The sequence below is a fragment of the Pseudophryne corroboree genome, chromosome 5 (genome assembly GCF_028390025.1).
Source record: "Pseudophryne corroboree isolate aPseCor3 chromosome 5, aPseCor3.hap2, whole genome shotgun sequence".
NCBI classification, from domain to species: Eukaryota; Metazoa; Chordata; class Amphibia; order Anura; family Myobatrachidae; genus Pseudophryne; species Pseudophryne corroboree.
The window spans coordinates 143,488,517-143,515,470 of record NC_086448.1 but is presented as its reverse complement, the minus strand read 5'-3'; the positions used below and the strand labels follow the sequence as shown (position 1 = coordinate 143,515,470).

Here is a 26,954-nt window from a genome sequence, read left to right as displayed (position 1 = left end):
CCGGACTGGAGGGTCTAGCGATGCGATCAGTGGCTCCAAACACGCTCAAGGCTTACGGTCAAGCTTGCAGCGAGTGGGAAGAGTTTGTCCGAGGACGGGGTCAAGAAGGTAAGAGTGGGCATCGGACGATGCTTTCTTTTATTTGGCAGCTTTTTGTCACGGGTAGGTCCAGAGCGGTGGTGTCCCGGTACTTAGCAGGGATTTCATTTTTTTATAAAATCAAGGGTCTTCCTGACGTGACAAAGAGCAGGCTTCTTGTGAAGGCGATGAAAGGGTGGGCGCGTGTGGCACCAGCGCCGCCAGATAGGCGGCGCCCCATCGATGCGGCCTTGCTACCAGCTGTCATCGGTGCTGTAGTCGGTGTCGCATCATCACTTTTTGAGTCGCTGTTGTTCCAGTTGGCGTTCTCCATGGCTTATCACGGAGCCTTTCGGGTTTCGGAGATGGTAGCGCCATCTGAATGGGCAGATTTGCGCATGCTTCAAGATGACGTGGTGGTGGGTGAGAGGTCTTTGCTCTGCAGACTGCGTCGCTCTAAGATGGACCAAGTAGGTAGAGGAAGATGGGTCACTTTGGTACCATCTCTGGAGGAGAGCATTTGCCCGGTGAGATTGGATTTGAAATATGCAGCAGTTCAGCCCGATGTGAGGGGGTCATGGCTGCTGCACTATGACGGTTTACCATTGACGAAATATCAATTTCGTTGGATGCTTAGTCGCTGTCTGGCCGGCTTGGGCCTTTCACCCACTGCTTTCGGTACGCATTCTTTCCGAATCGGGGCTGCGACGTCGGCTGCGTCGGCGGGTTTTTCCGTTGCGGAGATTCAGGCGGTCGGGCGCTGGAAGTCTTCCAGTTACAAACGTTATATTTGCCCGGTTTCATGAGTTTTTCAGTTTTAATGAACGTTAATAAGTTAATGTTGGATGGTTAAGTACGTCATTGTGCAGTTTGTGTCTGTTTGTCTCCCCTGTTCATCCTACTCAGGGATTAGCTACTCGCCGCTGCTGGCAGCGGGGGTCTGAAGTTCTTTTGCAATTTTTTGCCTGACCCGACGGACTGAATTTCAATTTACACAATTCGGCTGATTAGTTCTAATACAAAGTTTCTCAGCAGGTTTTTTATGCTTTCACCTCCAGCTGAGTTCTTACATGTTTTTCCCATTTAACCCCCCCCCCCCTCAACCCTTTTTATTTGGTTTTATTTTATTTTATATTTCCCGTTGTGTTTTTATGTTATGCTTCGATTGGCTTGAAGCTTGTCTAGAGCGGCTAGGCCGTGACTCAATAAGAAATGAAAACCTTTTTACTTTTGGCAGATACTTCAGGGTTAATGCATGAAATAAGCTCATGTTAGGATATTTACTAACCTAATTTGATCCCTCTCCTTCACTTTAGGTTGGGTAGAAGACGATTTGTCAGTATGGGTGGTTGGCCACTCTTATGTTTACTGGGCAGCCAGGTTTTTGGCCTCGGAAGGGGCGCCATTTTTCCCCCCGGGCTCATGGTGTTCGTTGGCAGGGTTGGCGTGGAATGATGTGGCAAGATTAGAAGAGTAGATTGGTCAGTCAAGTCAGGGAGCATGGAGTCCCTAGGGTTCTGGTTGTCAACTTGGGTGGCAACGATCTGGGGAAGAGGACGTCTTTAGAGCTGAGATGGTCTATGATGGAAGATCTGGCCAGCGTTGCCGCAGCTTGGCCCAGCTGTGTTTTGGTGTTCTCCATGATGGTGCCAAGGTTGCGTTGGCGAGGAGTGGCGGACGGTCGCCCTATTGATGAGGCCAGGCAAAAGGTGAACGCTGCGGTGGCGAAGTGGGTATTGGCCCACGGAGGGAAAGTGGTTCGCCACCCTAGGATTCGGTTCCATGAAAGTCACCTTTTTCGGCCTGATAGTGTGCATTTGTCCAAGGAACAGATGATGTTTTTCCTGGAGGATCTGTTTCAGGAGTTAGGTTGAGGGTATGGTGGCGGTGCGAAGACTCTGTGGAAGAGTCTTTCGCTGTTGGCGGAAAAGAACGGCAGGTTCTAGTTTGACTTGTTAGTCACAGTTTTTATAGTATTGGTGTGGTTTAGGTGCACTCCATTGACTTTTAAAGCCGCTAGATCACCCAACAGGGGGCAGCGTCATCACCCATCAGGGTGGGTAGTCAGCGTGGAGGTATGAGTCGGGCACCTATTACCTATGTATGGTTTTTGTGGTAGATTAGGATTTTTGAGTTTTAATGTTTCTGAGGTTATCTTCAGTGGGTTGTAGCCGTTCTTTTTTCTGCCACCATATTTCGGTTGATACGACATGCTAACTTAATATTTCCTTTACAGGTTTTCCTAGTGGTTAGGGTACAATAAATAGCTAACAATTTTCTGCCAAATTCAAGTCTCCGTGTCATTATTTCTTGGTATTAAGGGTATAGAATGTTTTACATTTAGAATGGAGGTCCACACATTAGCATTAGGAGGTTTAGGAGAACGAAATGACAGACATGGGAATGGGTGTGGACCAAATTGTTATGAAAGGTTACAGCCAATGGTAGATAGGGGAGGGATCAGCATATATAGGGATGTATAGGTCATCTAGGGGTCTCTGTTAGTTTGCCTTCCCGCCCTCCCACCCCAATTTGTAGATTGCGTGGCACGGAGTGTTTTGGCTTTGGGTTGTTAGTTGTGGTTTCTCGTTGGCTATTTGTTGGCGGAAAAGAACGGCAGGTTCTAGTTTGACTTGTTAGTCACAGTTTTTATAGTATTGGTGTGGTTTAGGTGCACTCACCTCCATTGACTTTTAAGGCCGCTAGATCACCCAACAGGGAGCAGCGTCATCACCCATCAGGGTGGGTAGTCAGCGTGGAGGTATGAGTCGGGCACCTATTACCTATGTATGGTTTTTGTGGTAGATTAGGATTTTTGAGTTTTAATGTTTCTGAGGTTATCTTCAGTGGGTTGTAGCCGTTCTTTTTTCTGCCACCATATTTCGGTTGATACGACATGCTAACTTAATATTTCCTTTACAGGTTTTTCTAGTGGTTAGGGTACAATAAATAGCTAACAATTTTCTGCCAAATTCAAGTCTCCGTGTCATTATTTCTTGGTATTAAGGGTATAGAATCTTTTACTTTTAGAATGGAGGTCCACACATTAGCATTAGGAGGTTTATGTGTTCTCTCACCTCTAACTTTATTAACTATACTGTTACTTAATATTTTTTTTTTATATTTTTTAAATTGTCGTAGCCCAGTGTGCTCCCTTCTCTGCCAGGGTGGTCGGCAGCAGTGCGTACACACTGATCGATATGCAAATGATATCTGTCCGTTATCGTCACGCTGCGGCCGTGCCGTGCCGTCAATTGGATATTACAGTCCAATTGAGCTGCATGCACAGCCGACAGCGAGGGTCGTTAACGACCCGCGGTGCCGCACATTACTCGTCGTTGGGAAGCATACACACTAGTCAATATGGTAAATGACGTTGCTCAGGAAGGTCAAATGAGCGACGTAGTTTACTTTATCGGCAAGTGTGTACCCACCTTAAGCCTTGCATAGAGAGAAAATCGAGATAAAAATGACAGTTATATTATGACTTTCCAGATGGAAAAAAATTGGATGTAGTAAAAAGTTTTTGCAGTTTGCGTGAGGTTTGAGAAATAGGCCTAGGAAGGACGGAAAAGGAGAGTGATATCTGGAAGGTCCAGATATCTCGAGGCCCTTCCATGTTACATTAGTGAGAGCCTCAATATTTGTGGGTACCCCCCCCCAAAAAAAAAAGTTTTCTTGAGATATTCTGCAAATATTATTTGGTAAATGTGCTCTCTGATGTGAAAAAAGGATGAGTTTGTGTAGGTACCAAATACCACCGAAAAAATATCTTAAAAGAATTCTCTGTTAGGAAACTCCAGCACTATTTGTGTGAAACCCCTAGAGCCTGTGAAAGGGCCTTCCACCAATAACAGCCGTTCAAGTCCCATAGAGCTTTATGCGCTCACCCAGGGCCATAATTTTCTGCCGCTGCCGCTGCTGTACCGTCCCTCCTCCTCCGGCGCCCCCTGGTCCCGCAGCCTCCGATGTCAGACTCAGATGGGGGAGATGAGTGTAGCACTGGCCTGGAGGCGGACCCCCATTCTCAGAAATTCATCCAGAACTTGTTTGTTGCCGCTGCTGCTGGAGGATGGCGGTGACCTCCCGGTCGCTATTCAGGAGGAGAAGAGCACCCTGGAGGAAGTGCCTGTCAGACCCGCAGGTGCACACGGTGCTGGTGGAGAGGAGCATGCTGAAAGGTAACTGTCCCTTGCTGACGGTCTCACTCTCTTCCACCCCTGCTTAATGTGTAAAAAGGGGGACTTTACCTGCCTAACGTGTAAAAAAGGGGGACTCTACCTAATGTGTAAAAAAGGGGGACTGCCTGCTGTTATGTGTAAAAAAAGGAGGACTGCCTGTCGTTATGTGTAAAAAAAAAAAAGGGACTGCCTGCCATTATGTGTAAAAAGGGGACTCTGCCTGCCTAATGTGTAAAAGGGGACCTGCCTGCCGTAATGTGTAAAAAGGTGGACTTTGCTGCCTAATGTGTGAAAGGATGACTCTCCTGCTGTAATGTGTTAAAAAGGGTGACTACTGCTGTAATGTGTAAAAATGGGGATTCTGCCTGCTGTAATGTGTAAAAAAGGGAGACTCCTGCTGTAATGTGTAAAAAAGGGGGACTCTGACTGCCTAATGTGTAAAAAAAGGGGACTCATCCTTCCTAATGTATAAAAAAGGGGGATTCTGCCTACCTAATGTGTAAAAAAGGGGCACTCTCCTGCTGTAATGTGTACAAAAGGGGCACTCTCCTGCTTTAATGTGTAAAAAAGGGGCACACTGCCTGCTGTAATGTGTAAAAAATGGGGACTCTGCCTGCTGTAATGTGTAAAAAAAAAAAAAAAAAAAGGGGGACTCTGCCTGCCGTACTGTGTAAAATGGGACTCTGCCTGGCGTAATGTGTGACAGGGGCTCTACCTGGCGTCATGTGTAAAAGAGGTTTTACCTGGTGTAATGTATGTAAGTGGTGCCACTGTGCGGCATAATTTGAATAATGGAGACTTACAGCGTAATAATATGAATTGGTATTATTTTTGTGGCCATGCCCCTTCCCCATGAAGCTGCGCCCCTATATTTTTGCCATGACGGGCACACTGCCCCTGTTTTATATATGGTGGGGAGCGCGCCAATACTTTTTCTTGCACACATCGCTAAAATGTCTAGCTTCGGCACTGCGCTCACCGATACTTGAGATGTTGCCTGGTCTTAAACCTCTAGCAGAAGGGGATCACACAATAGGCTGGAGACCACACGGTAACCTACCTGGAGTGTAGCAGCTGGCAAGGCATGATTTAACTGTAAGCAGACTGGACACAGCAACGGTAACTGCAGATAGACTTTGGCAGGATAATGCAGACTAAGCTGATGTGACTTGGAGCAGTGCTGTCCAAGGAGGTGAAGGCTCTTACACCAGCAGCACTTCCGGTCTGACGAGCAGAACCCGGCGGGTCCTCACAGAGGCCATCAGAATATTCACTCCATCCTGCAGCATCAGAACCGCGGATAACAGTGGGACAGTGGAGCCACCACCAACACCACCCTCAAGAGGGGACAGAGAGAAATAAGACGACTCAGCATCACAAAGACCTCAGGAAGGGTAAGTTGATTGCCAGTGGAGGGTTGGGACACCGGCCCCCTGTCACACAACCCCCAACCTGCTTATCCCCACAACTGGAGACAGACTAACCCAACCCCCACATCAGGGAATCAGGACTTCTCTGGACTTTGGGGGTCATTCTGACCTGATCGCTCGCTGCAGTTCTTCACAGCGCAGCGATCAAGTCAGAACTGCGCCTGCGCACAGCTGACAGCCGACGGCTGTTGTTGCCTAGCGATCGCCTCTGCCTGATTGACAGGCAGAGGCGGTCGCTGGGTGGGAGGGGGCGGCACGGCGGCATTTGGACGCCATTTTGTGGGCGCGGTCCGGCCAATGCAGGTGTGGCCAGACTGTGCGGGGCCCAGGCCGCAGTGGCTGCGTGACGTCACACGCAGCCGCTGCGAGCCAGGCAGCGACGAGCAGCCTCTGGCCAGCACGCAAAAGCTGCACTGGCCGGGGACTACACCTGAAGTACAAATGCATCGCTGCTGTGCGAGGCTTTTGTACTTCAGCGACGGGGCAGGGACTGACATGCGGGGCGGGCTAGCCCTGTGCTGGGCGTCCTTACGCATGTCTGTGTTCCTGATCGTAGCTGTGCTAAATTTAGCACAGCTACGATCAAGTCGGAATGACCCCCTTTAATAAGCAGAATACTACATCCATCCACATAAGGATGTCAAACTGATTTTTCTATGCTCCACATTGTGCATAACAAGCTATATGGTACCATGTTTTTTCCATGTTGTATTTCATGCGTTTGAATCAATGCATATACAGTACCACACTTGTTGCTGTACTTAAAATATTGTATCCTTTATCCAATCTACATTTTCCTACACACTGTTTGTAACATTATCACATACTCTGTTAGTTTTTCAGCACTGTGACTCAATAAAGAAAAACTTTGCATGTGAAAATATTCAGATATATCATTTGTTCACAGATACCCACTCACACCACTCCCAAGGTGAGCGCAGACCTATTATAAGTTAGCATGCACCGGGCCCGTACAGTCCATTGCCACCAGCAGTTCCCGCAGCAACAGGTCAGGATAGCAGGGTTGTGCAGAACACCCAACCCCCAAGACATATACAAGAGCGTAGCTACCATAGGTGCAGGCAGTGCAGCTGCTATGGGGCCTACAGCTGTGAGGACCCACCTTCCCTATTACAGTTACATGTGGTACAGTATATACAAGGGAGTAGCTACCATAGGTGCAGGCAGTGCAGCTGCTATGGGGCCTAGAGCTGTGAGGACCCACCTTTCCTATCACAGTTACATGTGTTACAGTATATACAAGGGTGTAGCTACCATAGGTGCAGGCAGTGCAGCAGCTATGGGGCCTAGAGCTGAGAGGGGCCACTTCCCTGTCACAGTTACATGTGTTATATACATTTTTCAAAATTGGGTGGTTCACGGGGCCATTACAAACTTTTGCCTTGGGACCTGCAATATGTTTAGTTATGCCCCTGGACTTGCTCATTGTAAAGTGGTATAAAATGCGCTGGAGGGCATTATTGACACCTGACAAAAATGAATCCTAGCCTAGTGGATAAGTGTGTGCGTGTATATGAGCAGGCTAGATGTAGTTCTATGCTATAATGAACCAATATGAACTTATCAGTGTATCTGTGTTTTTCTCCTTTATTTTTTACTAATTACATGCAACTTTACATGTTCAAGCCACACATAGGTGTGCGCAGGGGGGGTTCCTGGTGCGCACAGGCACCCCCTGATGTCTGGCACCCCGATCTCACATGCTTGATGCAGCGATCGCTGAACCGGCTGATTACTGTCCCCTCTGCACTGCACCCTGTCAGGACTGCATTACTGACCGGACGCCTGGGTTAATCAAGAGTGCCACTGCCACCGGCTTTCAAACTCCCGGCTCCACCTCCATGTATAAAAACAGCGTGATGTGACGTGATTATGTCATGCTGCTCACACGCCCACCTCTCTCCTTCTATGTTATACCAACGCCAGCCACTGATGAGGAGCAGCATGCAGCCAGCGTTCCTCTTAGGAAGACAAATTCAATACTGGCAGACGGACGGCAGCAGCATTGACACATCACTCGTTTTTCCAGCAGCGGCAGTACTAGTCTGCGACTGTCAGTGTGTGAGTGACTGACTTGTAAGTAAGCTGCTGCAGCTTGCAGGGGAAAGAGCGGTTGAGCCAGACCAGGCTGAGGAGGATCAGTGTAATTGCAGTGAGTGCCATCAGGGGTGTTTGTTTGGTACACACCACAACATCTGACAATGTATCTGCTTTATTAGGATTGGTACAAGGGTGGATATTTTATATTGTGATGACCGTCAATAGATGGTGCTAGACACGCCCAAAAGGCAGTGCTAGACACACCCATCCGACAGTGCACCCCCTAATAAAATGTGCTGCGCACGCCAATGAAGCCACAACTATCACATCACAAACACATTACATCTGCACATCAAGCAGGTCACAGGTGCAGCACTGTATCCTCCCCTAAGTTTTTGCCTGTGGTCACCAACTAAAGGCTGAGCACCTGTTGTGACATAGCAGCTCCCACTCACATTACCTCCAGTATACACAAATAGCGCATTATCCTGCACCAACCATTGTGTTACACTAAGGTCTCCATTTAAGAACAATACTAATTGGGAGAAGACAATTTAATTTAATTTCACTGTGATACTTATTAATATTCTACCAACATTTAATAGCACTTACCTGTCCGGCAAGATCCAACATTGTGTCCCTCCCCTGCTACGCCATCTTCTGCATTGCCGGCATTCTAATCACGATGGCGTCTAGTTATTGAGAAGTGATACTGTCGTCTGCATACACACATGGGCCCTGATTCATGTATGCTATTGCTGCCGTAGCTGCGATTATTGTAGTTGTAGATGTGCAAAAATATACTAATAAAACAGCCACCAGAACTTGTATTGAGACATTCTCTGGAGCCATCGCAGCTGTGTGGACCCCCAGGATGACATCATAGTCATACAGAGCTATCTTATATCCCTTTCAGAACGCCAGCTATGAACGCAGGTTATTGGCACATGAGCGCGCATAACCCGTGTTCAAGTGCGGTCTGAAAGGTGCCAGGGGAAAAATACCGGTCGTGCGACACGGTATTTCAACCCTGGTAGCAAGCAGGGTTGAACTTGTGTTCAACCCGACTCGCTGTGCAGTGTGAATGGGAGCTGGGTCGATGCGACCCATTACCCTTCACTGTGTGTGTACAGGCTGCGCTTAGAGATCATGTGATCTCCAAGCGCCGTAACCCCTCGCATCACCAGAGGCATACCCTAGGATGCTCCCGTGTCAGGCTCCCGGGTGCGACCTGCCTCAGGCGTTGTGAAAGGGGTATTATGCACTTGGTGGCCAACAGTAATGCCTTTCATTTGTGTTCAAATGAATACAAGCCACTAACATTTGATTATAGCAAATGTTGTAGGTAGCAGGGGGCAACCCTGAGTCTCGCTGTTTTTAATTTAAAAAGTGTTAAAGCCATTGGCCAACAGTTAAGTGGAAGGATTATGATAGGTACCTCTGATCTTCAAACTTAAACAAACTCTGCTACATTAAGGGCTACACCACTGTATCAAAGGATTTTTTCACCATTGCCACCACCGGGAAGCAGTTGGGATCCCAGCTGGTAGTATCCTGGCAGTCAGAATACCAACGCCGAAATACCAACCCTATTCTGAATGCCGACACTGGCATCTAGAATGGGTACACCATCCAGGCGCCGGAATACCGACAGCCAGGATCCCGAACGAGGGGAGACCGTGACGCATGGCAGGTAAGCCACGGGGGGAGGTTAGGTTTAGACTGCGGGTACAGTGGGTTAGGTTTAGGCACCAAGGGGGGAGGTTAAAATTAGGCAGCAAGGAGGGAGGTTAGGGTTTGGCTGCTGGGAGGGAGGGTTAGGGGGTTGGGGAGAGAGGAGAACACCCCATACTCACCCCTGTAGGATAGAAACATAGAATTTGACTGCAGATAACCACTTAGCCCATCTAGTCTGCCCCTTTTTTTTTTATCCTTTAGGTAATCGCAACCCTTTTTGAACCTTAATTCTTTGTAAGGATATTCATATGCCTATCCCAAGCATGTTTTAATTGCTCTACAGTCTTAGCCTCTACCACCTCTGATGGGAGACTATTCCACTTATCCACTACCCTTTCTGTGAAGTAATTTTTCCTTAAATTTCCCCTGAACCTCCCGCCCTCCAGTTTCAGTGTATGTCCTCGAGTTCTAATATTTCTCTTCCTTTGAAGAATGTTTCCCTCCTGAACTTTGTTAAGACCCTTGATATATTTGAAAGTTTCTATCATGTCCCCCCTTTCCCTTCTCTCCTCCAAACTATACATGTTTAGATCTTTTAGCCTTTCTGGGTACGTTTTGTGATGTAGGCCATGCACCATTTTAGTTGCCCTTCTTTGTACACTCTCTAATGTATTTATATCCTTCTGGAGATATGGTCTCTAGAACTGGACACAGTATTCCAGATGGGGCCGCACCAATGACCTATACAGTGGCATTATCACTTCTTTTTTCCTACTACTGATTCCTCTCCCTATGCAACCAAGCATCTGACTTGCCTTTCTCATTGCTTTGTTGCATTGCTTTCCTGCCTTCAAGTCACTTGAAATAGTGACTCCTAAATCCCTTTCCTCCTCAGTAGTTTCCATTATAGTACCCTTGATACTATATTTAGCCTTTGGGTTTTTGAGACCCAAGTGCATGATTTTGCATTTTTTAGCATTAAACTGTAGTTGCCACGTTCTTGACCATTTCTCAAGCCTACCTAGGTCATCAATCATTTGTTTTACCCCTCCCGGTGTGTCTACCCTGTTGCATATCTTTGTATCATCTGCAAAAAGGCATACCTTCCCTTCAATACTATCTGAAATGTCACCAACAAAGATATTAAAGAGAACTGGACCAAGTACAGATCCCTGGGGTACTCCACTGGTAACATTTCCCTCCATAGATTGCACTCCATTAACTACAACTGTCTGTTTCCTATCCTGCAACCAGGTTCTTATCCATTTAACTGTTTTATAATCCACCCCCACGCTTTCAAGTTTATTTAGCAGTCTGCGATGTGGGACAGTGTCAAATGCCTTACTAAAGTCTAGATATGCTACATCTACAGCTCCCCCTTGATCTATTATTTTTGTCACAGAGTCAAAAAAGTCAATAAGATTTGTTTGGCATGATCTACCACCAGTAAATCCATGCTGTTTTGGATCCTGTAAGTGGTTTGATTTAAGATATTCCACAACTCTTTATTTTAATAGTTTTTCCATTACTTTCCCCACTACTGATGTAAGGCTTACTGGTCTGTAGTTACTTGCTTCTTCCTTGCTTCCACTTTTGTGCAGTGGAACTACATTTGCTCTTTTCCAGTCCTCTGGAATGGCACCTGTATTTAGTGACTGGTTAAATAATTCTGTTAACGGTGTAACCAGCACATCTTTTAGCTCTTTGAGTATCCTTGGGTGTATCCCATCTGGTCCCATTGATTTATCCACTTTTAGTTGTGAAAGTTCTGTTAGGACCTTCTCCTCTGTAAATGTACTTTCAACTACCTTATTTTTATGAATGTCCTTGCAACTTAACTGTGGCCCCATCCCTTCTTCTGTAGTAAATACTGAGCAAAAATAATTATTTAGGTGATCTGCTATTGCCTTGTCACCCTCCACCAAATGCTCACTCTCTGTCTTAAGTCTTATTATTCCTCCATTTGATTTTCTCCTTTCACTTATATACTTAAAAAAAAGTTTTGCCCCCTTTATCTACTGACTGGGCCATTTTCTCCTCAGCTTCTGCCTTTGCACATCTAATCACTTTCTTAGCATCCTTCCGTCTGTCAAGATACACCTCTTTGTCATTATTATTTTGAGTCTGTTTGTATTTCCTAAAAGCCATCTTTTTTGCTTTCACACTAGTTGATACTTCTTTTGTGAACCACACTGGCTTCCTTTTCCTGATGCTTTTCCTAACCCTTTTGATACAAAGATCAGTTGCACTTAGTATTGCACTTTTCAGGATTTGTACACATCGGGATCCAGGCGTCGGTATTTCGACTGTTGGGATCCCATGCGCCGGTAAATCATACTGCTCCCCCACCACCAAAGTTGGAAAGGTATGACTAAAGTCTACATGTATAAGATCAACATTTCTCATGATGTTATCTGCAGCGTACCTGCTGGGAATAAAACTTGATTTGCGTGGCCCAGGGAAGCAATAACCAACCTCAATCTATTTGCCAATAGTTTGGCCATTATCTTTTTTAAACAAATCTCAATATTTAAGACTGAAATTGTTCTATAGCTGCTTAGGGCTGTGGGATCACATTCCTGTTTGGGAAACGACAATATTAGCTCTAGTTGTGGTCTCCATGATTATACCGCCATAAAACAGAGAGATAAACAGATGTGAAAGCATAGGGACCCGGGACGGCTGAGTGTAGCATTTGATTTGTTATTGTTGTGGGCTTCTGTCTAAGAGTGGGAAAGTTTGGGCAAAATCCTAAAATATTTTGTATATTGTGCTTAAGAAGTTGGGAATCAGAGGATGTAGTTGTTAAGTTATAAGTGTACGGCGCTGCAAAACATTGTGGCGCCCTATATATAAAATGTAATAATCACAATATACAAGGTTCAGTGGTTAGTGGCGGCACCAGGGTCAGTGACACCCGGCCATTATTTCCCCGTGGTCTTGCGGGAAGGAGCATGGACTCACAGGAAGTCTTCCATTTACATCACTCCAGGGGCATGTCTAGCATCCTCAGAGATGCTGGGCTATCGATGGAGACTGTGCACCCCCAGAGTGATGCCTGTGCTCATACTAATCCTTAATCTGGTGGAGCAGTTCTTTAGCATGAAATGTTAATTGAACATCTTGTCATTCAATATAAAAAATTACATTTAAAGTATGTGTCGATAGTAATTTGTAGGCTAAAATTGTTGAAAGTGGAGGGCACTAATGTGCAGTCTCCAGTCTCCCAGTTCTCTAGGGAGGCTTCATACCCTATCCCAAGATGGCTACCGCGATCTCCACTGAGCATGTGCAGAGGCTATCTTGTCTTTTCAGTGTGCAGTGAGACATGGTGGAAAACAGAAGTCTCCTACTTAGCTCTCAAGAGAGAACTGGTTAATTACCTGCTATAACACTGTTCCAGCATCCCTGTACCGCTGCCAATTGGCAGCATACACTTACCGGCTGTTGAGCTGTATGAAACTCTGCTATGCTCAAACTGTGTTTCATTACCAGCGTACACATAACAGTGAGTATGGCTGTACCTGCTATCAATAAACAAACACCACTGCTTTAATAACTGGGCTGATCATACTGTAGTTTGCGTCATCGGAAACGTAGAAACATTGATACATAGATTTAATTTCAGATAAGAACCACTTGGCCAATCTAATCTGCCCTTTTTTAACATTTAGGTAACCCCAACCGTATTTGATCTTAGTCTGCTGGTGTACAGTGTATAACTTTGCAATATCAACACCTGCACAAACATTAATTAAATAGTATAATCTCAATCCTCTTTTTTTTCTAGACCCTTTGTTGGATTTAGAGAAGTGTTTTGCCTGTTTAATAGATTAGGTTCAAGGTCAGTTGATTGATGCAACTTTAAGATATGTGGATTTTAGAGGGGAATATTGGTGCAATCTAGTTAAGGAAGAAATTAGATTTATTTTTATTTTTTTTATAGTTCCTCTATGTATGTCCTCTCTTTAGAGCAGCCAATCTGATCAAGAATCAGGATAGCATTGTGTGCTTCCCATCTCCTATATATTTGTCTAAATCTGTGACTCTGTGCCCGTAACGCTGGGTGGAGTCACAGCAGTGGGCGGAGTCAGCAAGTATCTGCTCCTGCTGCCTGTCCATCTCTCTCTCTCCCCTCCCCCCACCCATCAGCTGCTCTGATTCCCCGGCCGCGGCGCCGGCCCAACAACAACGGGTGATGCCGCCCCCGGCATACACATTAGGAGGGACAGGTGGCGCAGGAGAAGGCTCTCATAGCCCTCCCTGCGCCGTGTACACAGACCCGCCGCCTCCTCCGCACAAATCCCGCTGTCAGCTCTCCTGCTGTGACAGGAGGCGAGTGCTGCAGTGACGTCATCTCCTGCAGCACTCTCCTCCTGTCACACAGCCGGCACACACTCTCCAGTCTCCGGGGGCTGCCAGCATCTACAGGCAAGCTGGAAACACCCCCGGAGCGAGAGAGAACATACCCGCGAGGCCACGCCCTTTCACAGCAGGCCACGCCCCCTTTTCGGCCGCGAGGGGGGGGGATGTGTGTAACAGTAATGCTGAAATGCTGACCCAGTGACGCCTCTGGACACTGTACTGTTTACCAGCCTGCAGCAGCCGCCCACAGCCCCAACGGTGAGTCCCTCCGGCCATCCTACCCACTGTTTCTATGTCTGCTCGCCACTTTACACAAGTCTCCTCTTCTGGTGCCCTCCCCCTCCACTACTTTCCCCCCTCTCTTCATCAGCTTCCTCACTGGGGACCCTCCCTGCCGACCCGCGTCTCTATATCCCCTCCCTACCACCCCGCGTCTCTCTATCCCCTCCCTACCGCCCCGCGTCTCTCTATCCCCTCCCTACCGCCCCGCGTCTCTATATCCCCTCCCTACCGCCCCGCGTCTCTCTATCCCCTCCCTACCGCCTCGCGTCTCTCTATCCCCTCCCTACCGCCCCGCGTCTCTATATCCCCTCCCAGCCGCCCCGCGTCTCTCTATCCCCTCCCTACCGCCCCACGTCTCTCTATCCCCTCCCTACCGCCCAGCGTCTCTATATCCCCTCCCAGCCGCCCCGCGTCTCTCTATCCCCTCCCTACCGCCCCGCGTCTCTATATCCCCTCCCAGCCGCCCCGCGTCTCTCTATCCCCTCCCAGCCGCCCGCGTCTCTCTATCCCCTCCCTACCGCCCCACGTCTCTCTATCCCCTCCCTACCGCCCCGCGTCTCTATATCCCCTCCCAGCCGCCCCGTGTCTCTATATCCCCTCCCAGCCGCCCCGCGTCTCTATATCCCCTCCCAGCCGCCCCGCGTCTCTCTATCCCCTCCCTACCGCTCCGCGTCTCTATATCCCCTCCCAGCCGCCCGCGTCTCTCTATCCCCTCCCTACCGCCCCGCGTCTCTATATCCCCTCCCTACCGCCCCGCCTCTCTCTATCCCCTCCTCCCTATGCCTCTGTATCCCCTCCCTACCGCCCGCGTCTCAGTATCCCCTCCCTACCGTTCTGCGTCTCTGTATCACCTCCCTACCGCCCCGTGTCTCTGTATCCCCTCCTACCGCCCCGGGTCTCAGTATCCCCACCCTACCGCCCCGCGTCTCTCTCCCCTCCCAGCCGCCCCGCCTCTCTCTATCCCCTCCCTATCGCCCCGGGTCTCTCTATCCCCTCCCTACCGCCCCGCGTCTCTCTATCCCCTCCCTGCCGACCCGCGTCTCTCTATCCCCTCCATACCGCCCCGCGTCTTTCTATCCCCTCCCTACCGCCCCGCGTCTCTATATATCCCCTCCCTACCGCCCTGCGTCTCTCTATCCCCTCCCTACGGCCCTGCGTCTCTCTATCCCCTCCCTGCCGCCCTGCGTCTCTCTATCCCCTCCCTACCGCCCCCCTTCTATCTATCCCCTCCCTACCGGCCCGCGTCTCTCTATCCCCTCTATCCACTCATACAAATATTGAACCGCAGCAAGGCGTGCAGGGGTTAAGGGGGCGTAGCCCCTTTCGACGGTGTGAAGAGCGCCCGTAGGGCGCGATGAAGCACCTAGTAATATGTATATGGAAATGTCAGGGGTAGTGATGTTCAGTCTGAAATCCAGAATCACTATTTTTTTTCTGACACAATCTAATGTTTGAGCAAGAGAGTCCTACGAAAACATCATGTTTGAGGGCATTGTGGCTGGTGAGAAATGGTCAGCTCCAAATCTATTGCAGCATGGTCATTCCAAGGAACAGGACACACCTGGACCCCACAGACATATTGAATATCTGGCTTATAAAAAAAATGTAATCAATGCATGTGTAGAGCTTACGGGGGTCATTCTAACCCGATCTCATGCTGCAGTTGTTCGCAGCGGTGCGATCGGGTCAGAACTGCGCATGTACCAGCGCCGCAGTGCGACGGCGCATGCCAGATGGCTGAAGCCCGTCGTTGATTGACAGGCAGAGGCGGTCGCTGGGTGGGAGGGAGCTGGACTGTGGCGTAAACTGCCATTTAGGGGGCACGGTCTGGCCAACGCAGGCGTGGCTGGACCATTGGGGGGGGGGGGGGCGGGCCGCGGCAGCTGCGTGACGTCACACGCAGCCGCTGCGACCCGGGCAGAAAAGAGGTTCTCCTTGCCAGCCGCAGTAGCTGCGCTGGCCAGGAGGTACTTCTGAAATGCAAAAGCATCGCAGCTGTGCGATGCTTTTGCAGGGAAGGGGGGCGGCACTGACATGCGGAGCGGACTAGCCCTGTGCTGGGCGTCCCCCCGTATGTCTGAGTACCTAAATTTAGCACAGCTACGATCAACTCGGAATGACCCCCTATGTCTGAGCAAACTTTGAGTGTAATCCTTAGCAGAAGAATACACTACACATCATGCATTGTAAAGGTCATAAAGTTTCAATTGTGGGATTAAAGTTTGCTTTGGATAGGACAGCGGGATTATTTTGTAATTCAATTTTTACACTGTAATAGTATAGCTAGATATTTAAACGTCCATTAATTATAAGAGTCAAAGTTAAAACAATTCTGTGATGGACAAAATAAAATTAACTGTAGAATAATCATCAAGCAGGTGTGTATTTCAGGACATCTCTACTAGGAATTGATAGGCTGGTCTGGCTATGGTCCTCTTCTCCACTTTTCTGACCTTTTTCTACAACATGTCTGAAAAGGGCGCTTAATACATTCTGTTGATTCATCTTTCACTGTTTGGCACAGCTCTGAGAAGGGATTGCCTACAGAGGCATCTTTTATGTCTGACAGTGAACATGATAGGAATATAAAAAGGTGTAAAAGTCAATTTAATGATCTTTCACAGGTGCATGAAAGGGAGGGGTTATTCTAGACAAGAATAATAGAAAAAAATTCCCCTACTACACTGAAAAGAATCAGCAATGTGATTTGAATACTAAATGATAACAGAAATACAGAGATCTCAGTTTGCATATATTTGCAAATAAATAATTGGACAGGATAGGGTCAGGGAACAATGGCCCTCATTCCGAGTTGATCGCTCGCAAGGCGATTTTAGCAGAGTTACACACGCTAAGCCGCCGCCTACTGGGAGTGAATCTTAGCTTCTTAAAATTGCGACCGATGCATTCGCAATATTGCGATTACTAACTACTTAGCAGTTTCAGAGTAGCTTCAGACTTACTCTGCCTGTGCGATCAGTTCAGTGCTTGTCGTTCCTGTTTTGACGTCACAAACACACCCAGCGTTCGCCCAGACACTCCCCCGTTTCCCCGGCCACTCCTGCGTTTTTTCCGGAAACGGTAGCGTTTTTTCCCGCACGCCCATAAAACGGCCTGTTTCCGCCCAGTAACACCCATTTCCTGTCAATCACATTACGATCGCCGGAGCGATGAAAAAGCCGTGAGTAAAAATACTATCTCCATTGTAAAATTACTTGGCGCAGTCGCAGTGCGAATATTGCGCATGCGTACTAAGCGGAATTTCACTGCGATGTGATGAAAAATTAGAGATGAGCGGGTTCGGTTTCTTTGAATCCGAACCCGCACGAACTTCACTTTTTTTTTCACGGGTCCGAGCGACTCGGATCTTCCCGCCTTGCTCGGTTAACCCGAGCGCGCCCGAACGTCATCATGACGCTGTCGGATTCTCGCGAGACTCGGATTCTATATAAGGAGCCGCGCGTCGCCGCCATTTTCACACGTGCATTGAGATTGATAGGGAGAGGACGTGGCTGGCGTCCTCTCCATTAGAATAGATTAGAAGAGAGAGAGAGAGAGAGAGATTGTGCAGACAGAGTTTACCACAGTGACCAGTGCAGTTGTTGTTAAGTTAACTTTTATTTAATATATCCGTTCTCTGCTATATCCGTTCTCTGCCTGAAAAAAACGATACACAGCAGTCACACAGTGTGACTCAGTCTGTGTGCACTCAGCTCAGCCCAGTGTGCTGCACATCAATGTATAAAAGCTTATAATAATTGTGGGGGAGACTGGGGAGCACTGCAGGTTGTTATAGCAGGAGCCAGGAGTACATAATATTATATTAATTTAAAATTAAACAGTGCACACTTTTGCTGCAGGAGTGCCACTGCCAGTGTGACTAGTGGTGACCAGTGCCTGACCACCAGTATAGTAGTATATTGTTGTATACTATCTCTTTATCAACCAGTCTATATTAGCAGCAGACACAGTACAGTGCGGTAGTTCACGGCTGTGGCTACCTCTGTGTCGGCAGTCGGCACTCGGCAGGCAGTCCGTCCATCCATAATTGTATAATTATATACCACCTAACCGTGGTATTTTTTTTTCTTTCTTTATACCGTCGTCATAGTCATACTAGTTGTTACGAGTATACTACTATCTCTTTATCAACCAGAGTACAGTGCGGTAGTTCACGGCTGTGGCTACCTCTGTGTCGGCAGTCGGCAGGCAGTCCGTCCATCCATAATTGTATTATTATAATATATACCACCTAACCGTGGTTTTTTTTTCATTCTTTATACCGTCATAGTGTCATACTAGTTGTTACGAGTATACTACTATCTCTTTATCAACCAGTGTACAGTGCGGTAGTTCACGGCTGTGGCTACCTCTGTGTCGGCAGTCGGCAGGCAGTCCGTCCATCCATAATTGTATTATAATATATACCACCTAACCGTGTTTTTTTTTTCATTCTTTATACCGTCATAGTCAGTCATACTAGTTGTTACGAGTATACTACTATCTCTTTATCAACCAGTGTACAGTGCGGTAGTTCACGGCTGTGGCTACCTCTGTGTCGGCACTCGGCAGGCAGTCCGTCCATCCATAATTGTATTATAATATATACCACCTAACCGTGTTTTTTTTTTCATTCTTTATACCGTCATAGTGTCATACTAGTTGTTACGAGTATACTACTATCTCTTTATCAACCAGTGTACAGTGCGGTAGTTCACGGCTGTGGCTACCTCTGTGTCGGCAGTCGGCAGGCAGTCCGTCCATCCATAATTGTATTATAATATATACCACCTAACCGTGGTTTTTTTTTCATTCTTTATACCGTCATAGTCAGTCATACTAGTTGTTACGAGTATACTACTATCTCTTTATCAACCAGTGTACAGTGCGGTAGTTCACGGCTGTGGCTACCTCTGTGTCGGAACTCGGCAGGCAGTCCGTCCATCCATAATTGTATTACAATATATACCACCTAACCGTGGTTTTTTTTTCATTCTTTATACCGTCATAGTCAGTCATAATGCTGTTTGTGGAATGTTTTTTGGAAGGGCCATCCTGCGTGACACTGCAGTGCCACTCCTAGATGGGCCCGGTGTTTGTGTCGGCCACTAGGGTCGCTTATCTTACTCACACAGTCAGCTACCTCATTGCGCCTCTTTTTTTCTTTGCGTCATGTGCTGTTTGGGGAGGGTTTTTTGGAAGGGACATCCTGCGTGACACTGCAGTGCCACTCCTAGATGGGCCCGGTGTTTGTGTCGGCCACTAGGGTCGCTAATCTTACTCACACAGCTACCTCATTGCGCCTCTTTTTTTCTTTGCGTCATGTGCTGTTTGGGGAGGGTTTTTTGGAAGGGACATCCTGCGTGACACTGCAGTGCCACTCCTAGATGGGCCCGGTGTTTGTGTCGGCCACTAGGGTCGCTTATCTTACTCACACAGCGACCTCGGTGCAAATTTTAGGACTAAAAATAATATTGTGAGGTGTGAGGTATTCAGAATAGACTGAAAATGAGTGTAAATTATGGTTTTTGAGGTTAATAATACTTTGGGATCAAAATGACCCCCAAATTCTATGATTTAAGCTGTTTTTTAGTGTTTTTGGAAAAAAACACCCGAATCCAAAACACACCCGAATCCGACAAAAATAATTCGGTGAGGTTTTGCCAAAACGCGTTCGAACCCAAAACACGGCCGCGGAACCGAACCCAAAACCAAAACACAAAACCCGAAAAATTTCAGGCGCTCATCTCTATGAAAAATACAGAGCGATCAACTCGGAATGAGGGCCAATGTCCGCATTAGAGTTTGGAATCTTTGGCTTAGCAAAATAATGTATTCATCACCCGCAATTTACATCGTACTCTGACCATTTACAGCCAACTGCACTGCTTCACAGGACCAAGGCATTCCATATATCATCCTCGTTACCTTAGCCACATCATGACTCAACTGAACTACATTGTAAGCAAAAGGGTACACAGTACTTGGTGCTCAATCACATGAGTCATCACATGGCCACCCCGAACCCGCCCTCATTTCTAACGACAAGCCCACCCAATGCCGAGTCGATGCCCCAGAAATGGTGCGTCGTGCCCCATTCCGCCCTGCGAATGCCTCTGTCACCAATCAGGCAGAGGTGTTTGCATAGTGAGATGTGATCGTATCACCCTGGTCCGCGCATGCGCAATGCTGGTCCCGCTTGTGCGCACTATAACGGGACACGGGGAGTTGTGACTGCTACTGAATAGGGTCCATAGTTAGGGTCCATAGTACATAAGAACATAAAATATGAATGTAAATCCCCTCTGCTGCCTAAATCTGCCACGTCAGGCTTGATATTTTCGAGCCTCTGCAAATCCCACAACATTGACTTTCAGAAACTTTATCATGGAAATATTACCCTGGTTAGTGGGGAAACACACGCTTTGCCAAAAGTACAAGAAAGTGAGGAGAAGAAAAACCCTAGGGCTTAGTTTAATAAAAATGGCAGCATCATGCTCTCTGTATCACCCTTCACCATCTCGCCCATTAGCTAAACTGGACCTGCTCTGTCAATGATATCATCAAGTACTGTACCTTACTACTAAACCCTTCTAATTCCCAGATTATATTCTAAAATAGGCTCAGTATTTTATAAAAAGAACTATTCGTGGGTGGGATGAATTAAAGGTAATTTAGCAGCCAAACCTCAGAAGATGCCATTTTTGAAAGTTTGGCCACATTACCACCAAGCTCCAGAATGCGATACAATCTGTACCTTGGACCGGGTAGTCTACTTCATCTGTAGATAGCGTTGCCTAATAGAGCCTATGGGCTTCTTATTGGAAAAGTGCAGTGAATGTCCAAGAGAATGCTTTCCCAGACTCCTTAGAGGGTAAACCAGCCTCCCCAAAGAAGCGGGAAGCCCAGGGACTCCATGACACAATTTGAAACACATTGTGTAATCATGGACCCAACACCCACTGTACAATTCTGGAAATTGTAACATTGCACATTTGGGAGATGTTCCTTTTTATAGGCAGATTAACAGTAGGGTGGCTGTAGTGGTCACAAGGGGCCCCTACATATACCATAGCTGCATCACCAGATTGGGCGGCACTGAAGTCGGTGTGGCATAATGTGAACAGGGGGCACTATAGGTTTAGTTTTCTTTAACACATTTGTGGTGCTGGAGAATTTACACATTATACTTTTTAATAACATCACCATCATATTTTGGGTGTGGATCATTAGATCGACAGTGTCTAGGTCGACAATGTTTAGGTCGACCACTATAGGTCGACAGTCACTAGGTCGACAGGGTTGGAAGGTCGACAGGAATTCTAGGGCAACATGTGCTAGGTCGACAGGTCAAAAGGTCGACATGAAGTTTTTTTGTTTTTTTTTACAATTACCGTTCCAATCGTAGTCCACGTGGATCGTTAAGTATGAAAAAGTAAAAAAAAGAATTTAAAACAAACAAACTCATGTCGACCTTTTGACCTGTCGACCTAACACATGTCGACCTAGAAACCCTGTCGACCTTCCAATCCTGTCGACCTAGTGACTGTCGACCTATAGTGGTCGACCTAAACATTGTTGACCTAGACAGTGTCGATCTTCAGACCGGATCCCCATATTTTCTGGTTCTGCTTATAGGTGTTCTCAGTACATAACAGGGGAAAATTCCTGCTAAACTCCTACCTGGGCCTCCAACTCCGGCATGTCCCAGGAGAGGCCAAAGTAAAAAGTCTATTTTTACCAGATCACGTCTGGACAGAACTAAAATACTGAAAAATATAATTTTTACTTGGACTTCCCCAGGAGATGCCAAAACATTTATCAATGGCTGTTCCCTCTCCCCACCACATTTAACAATCTCTATGGGGCACATCTAATTAGACACAGGAGATACATTACCTACTTGAATAGGTCTGAGTGTAGACCTTGCAGATAATTGTATATGCCCCTGTAGACAGGGGCGTAGCTAGAGTTTTGTGGGCCCCATAGCTACATTTTGAAAGGGCCCCCCAGCATTCTGTGAGAACGTGAGGGGGTTTGCAGTCAGGAAATCAGAAGGGAAGGGGTCTGTCAGAGTAGAGGGGGGGGGGGGGGGGACCAGACAGGACGGTGCCTGAAGCGTCAGTTATACTAAAATAAAAAATAAAAAAAATATATATATAGATATAGAGGCAGGCGGCAGGAGATGGCGCTGTACACAAATGCGTACTGTCACTAATGGGAAAGCTGGCACTGCTTCTACTGCTGCCGGGCGACTCCTCCACACACCCATAGTAATGTAGCTGAGCGGCGCACCCGGCCTGGGAGGGGGAGAGGGTGATTGCGGGCAGGGCATAACTAGAAATTTTTCTCCCCCAAGCCAAAACATTTTCTGCCCTCCCCTCACTACCCCATAATTGCCATCAGAAAAGTGCAGAGTCTGCGCGCGCCGTAGGTGTGCGTCGCTAAAAAATGGGCCTTACATTATGTCCTTTTTCCTCCTTACAGTAATGCCCAGTACACATTATGCCACATACTTCAATGGGCGGGATGTATTAACATACATCGCCGCCCCTCGCCGGTTACCGCAGCGATGTTGATCGCATATGTACTAACATATGCGATCAACATCGCGATGCGGTGACGGAGGCCCCTGTTAGGTGGTCTGCGGGGGGTCTCCGTCACCTCCCAGGGGTCCCCGCACAGGCTAGATGCCGGGAAGCAGCAGCAGGCTGCCCCCGGCGCCTCCTCCTCCCCCCTGCAGCCGGAAGGACGTTCGGCTGCGTTGCTAGGGGGAGGAGGAGATTACCTTCCGGGTCCAGGGCAGCCTGGAGGAAGGTAAGCTGGGGGGGAGGCGTCTGCGGCGGTGTCGACGGGTTGTGGCGGTCGGCGAAAAGAAGCCCATAGGCTTCTATAGGGTATCGCCATCCAGAGATGGCGATACCCTGGATGCTGAAAACGCGGCGGTAGGGTGTTAGTAAATATGAAAATGCGGGTTTTACCGCATTTTTGCTTTAGTACATCCCGCCCAATGTCCCTGACACACTATACCACTCACCATAATGCCCATTACACAATATGCCACACACCGTAATGCCCTTGACACATTATGCCATGCATCCCAATGCCCGTTATACATTATGCCACACACTGCAATGCCCCAGAGACATTATACCACAATGCCCGTGATATGGTATACCACACACCGTAATGCCTGTGACACATTATGCCACACACTGCAATGCCCATTAAACATTAAGCCCTACAGTAAGGCTTCTAATGACTTTTAAATTACCTGCTTGTTGCCAGGGGTTTCATGCTCTTGGTTCCATGCACAGTGCCAGTGGTTTTCATGTTCAGGGTGTTATGTTCATTGCCAGGGGTTTCATGTGCTGGGTGTTATGCTTGTTGCCAGGGGTTTCATGTGCTGGGTGTCAAGCTCGTTCCCAGGGTGTAATATTCGTTGCCAGGGGTTTTATGCTCGCTGCTAGGGGGTAATGCTTGTTGCCAGGGATTTCATGAGCTGGGTGTCGTGCTTGTTACCAGGGGGTAATACTTGTTGCTAGGGGTGTGCCCCCAGTGCCACATATGCCCCCAGTGCCAGATATTCCCCCACAGTACCAGATACACATATGCCCTGATTGCTACATATGCCCCTCCAGTGCCAGCTACACATATGCCCCAGTGCCAGCTACACATATGCCCCCCCAGTGCCAGCTACACATGCCGCTGTGCCAAATATGCCCCCCCCCCCAGTGCCAGCTACACATTTGCCAAATATGCCCCCCCAGTGCCAGTTACACATATGCCCCCCAGTGCCAGCTACAAATGTGCCAAATATGCCCCGCCAGTGCCTGGTACCCTCTCCCCCCCCCCCCCCACCCCCGCTCACCGCTGCTGAGCTGTGCTGTGTGTGAGTCCGGGAAGGAGGGCACAGCGCAAACCTCTCTAGTGTCCGTCCTGTCTGTGTCTCTGGCGGCGTGTCTGGCAAATGAAGCATCAGTTCGTGAGCCAATGAAAACTCACGAACCGGCAGCTGTGGCTCCTGATTGGCTGCCGGTCCGCGAGCTCTGATTGGCTCACGAACAGGCGCTTCATTTGACAGACACGCCGCCGGAAACACAGGAAAGGCGCTCGCTGCGCGGTCCCTCCTGGCCTTATACACACAGCGCAGCAGCGCAACTAACCTGGTGTAAGGGAAGCGGCGTGTCCCAGGCCCCTGTGACAGCCTGGGCCCCATAGCAGCCGCATCCCCTGCACCTATGGCAGCTACGCCACTGCCTGTAGATTTAACAGATTTACATGTACATATTTATAGTGTAACAATCTTCGCTGCTTTAGATATATCTAGTACATTTAGTTGTGAACAAGTGATCTATTGTTATATATGTATCATATAGTTATATAACTAAATTAAATATATTATATAACTTCATGTTAAACATGTAACACTAGACAATGTATCCATTGTCATATATCGCATATGTACAAATGCAAGTTTATTCAATTTTGTACAAATAATAAAACAAGTAGAACACAAGCCTTCGTGGTACCCGAGTTACTCAAAGTCTCAGAACAAGGTCACAAGAAATGTACAAATGATTACATCATGTTTCTCAGTTCTGCATTACACACATACAGTACAGTAAGGACCATTACCAGCCGGGATACTACAATGAAGTAACTCCTGTAACAGCCCATTAGGATTCGTCCTCTTACCCCTGGACGCATGGTGGTTCTTTTTCTTCCCCTTCTCTTTGCAGCCATCCTGTCGCCTGTACTTTCTGAGCAGTGTGTCTGTCAGCTCTGAGCAGCCCGGCTGGAGAGGAAGGAGGAGTGTACAGGATGATGTGCATGGAAAGACTATTTCATTTCAGAGAGCTGCTTCCTGTTGTAGCACGTCATTATGCATCACGCTTTACTACAGCTGCTGTTGCCAAAATGTAAGTAGTAAGCTGGGAAAGCTTTTGACTAACACAGGAACATTATTACGTGTTTCAATCAAAATCTTATATAATTATAATATAATTTACATGATTGATAATCAAAAGACACACTGGGGTTGGAGCAAAGCACAGGAACAAAAAGGAGTAACTTTATACCTTGGCAAAACCTTGCTGCTATGCAGGTGGGGGTGATTTAAAATGTGCAGAGATTTACGGGCTGTGGCATAGGAAAATGGTTGCACACCCAGCACCCGTGTCTTCAATTATTACCTTTGCAGAGTACTGCATTGGTGGTAGCAGCGCTGCACAAATCAATGTAAAAATGGCACAGCGGCCATTTTCCCGGTGTTTCGTGTATGCACAGTAGGAAGATCACCGAGAAGATGGTGGCTGTGCTATTTCCCCACTGGCTTGTGCATGCACACTAGACTCTGGCACAGCGCTAGAGTCTACTGCGCTGACGGCTAGAGAGGAGGAGGCCCGGTCAGAGAATGCACATGGGGCCCCTCCTCACTTATGCTCCTGTTTATCAAGTTGTTTTTTTTTTGCTTCATAAAATTTATTAGAGATGTGCAGTTCAGTTTTTCTGGACTATGAACACTCCCAAACGTAGGGGTTCTGAGTCGAATCAAGTCCCAGTTCGGAATTACTTTAAAGGTTTCAAGTGGAACAGAGTCCCGGATCAGGTCTGTTGTCAGCTCGGAATTCGGATTTAAAAACCAAACTCAGGTCCAAATAACATGATTTTATCTGTTTTCATCAAGTTTTATCAGGTTTTTTTTTTTTTTATAAATGATTATCAATTTCTATCGATTTTAAAGGAATCCAAAAATCGAATCTGAACCAAAACACTTGAGGGTGGTTTTACCAAAACCAAAACATATGGGGCAGAGCTGGCCCTAACCAATATGATGCCCTAGGCAAGATTTTGGCTGGTGCCCCCTAGCATCACCGCTAGTTCCACCTCTGACCCTGCACCCCTTTCCCAGCACCATCACCCCCCACCCATAGCAGTCCTTTTTTCCCCTCCCCCCTGTAAACTAAATAAGAACAGTGTGCACATTCGGCGCACAGCCCAAAAAGGTATGTGTTTTTGCTGGCAAGGGGCATGGCCACACAATAGTACCCCCAATTCAAATTATGCCTCACAGTAGTGCAACTTTATTCACAATTTATCATACGATAGTGTCCCTTATTCACATTACATTACACAGTAGTACCACTTTACCTTATATACGTTACTCCTCCCAATAGTGCCCCTCATTCATATAACATCATACTGAATTGTTCCTTATTCACATTACACCACACCATATTGTTTTTTATACTCATTATACCACACCCTATTGCTCCTTATTCACATTACACCACACCATATTGCTCCTTATTCACATTACACCACACCATATTGCTCTTTATTCACATTAGACCACACAGTAGTGCCCTTTCTATACGTTATGCCACACAGTAGCGCACCTTATACACATAATGCCACACATTGGTAATGCATTTATCCACATAATACCACACAGTAATGCCCCTTACACATATGACACACATTATTAATGTCCTTAAAAACATAATGCACCTTATACATTATGCCAACCCTTATTAATGCCCTTATACACATCATTTCCCTTACACATATGCTGCACATTGTTAATGCCCTTATACACATAATGACACACACATAATGTCCCTTACACATATGCTACACATTATTAGTGCCCTTATACACATAATGACACACATAGTGCCCCTTACACATATGTTACACATTACTAATGCCCTTATACACATAATGACACATATAGTTCCTGGCGTGAGTCAACTGGCAGCTCTGCTAACGTCGGGTGCCTATTTCTTATGAAAATGCATCTTATTTGCATTGCTATGTGGCTAGGATGCACAAGCAGCTTATGCTGATTAAAATTATATATGGCATGCCTATATAC

The 26,954-nt window shown here is 47.2% G+C and overlaps 1 protein-coding gene across 2 annotated transcripts in view; it reads right to left on the bottom strand.

Moving 5' to 3' along the window:
* Positions 1–24,893, bottom strand: part of LOC134927391 (ATP-binding cassette sub-family B member 5-like) — a 250,582-nt gene extending 225,689 nt beyond the window's left edge. Inside the window, exon 1 of one of the 2 annotated variants that reach the window (XM_063921770.1) lies at positions 24,773–24,893. In XM_063921770.1, the coding sequence (XP_063777840.1) occupies positions 24,773–24,820 (48 nt within the window). In that variant the 5' untranslated portion in view covers positions 24,821–24,893. The remainder of the gene's footprint in view (positions 1–24,772) is intronic. The other variant, XM_063921765.1, reaches the window with a different exon arrangement.
* Positions 24,894–26,954: the final 2,061 nt, after the last annotated feature.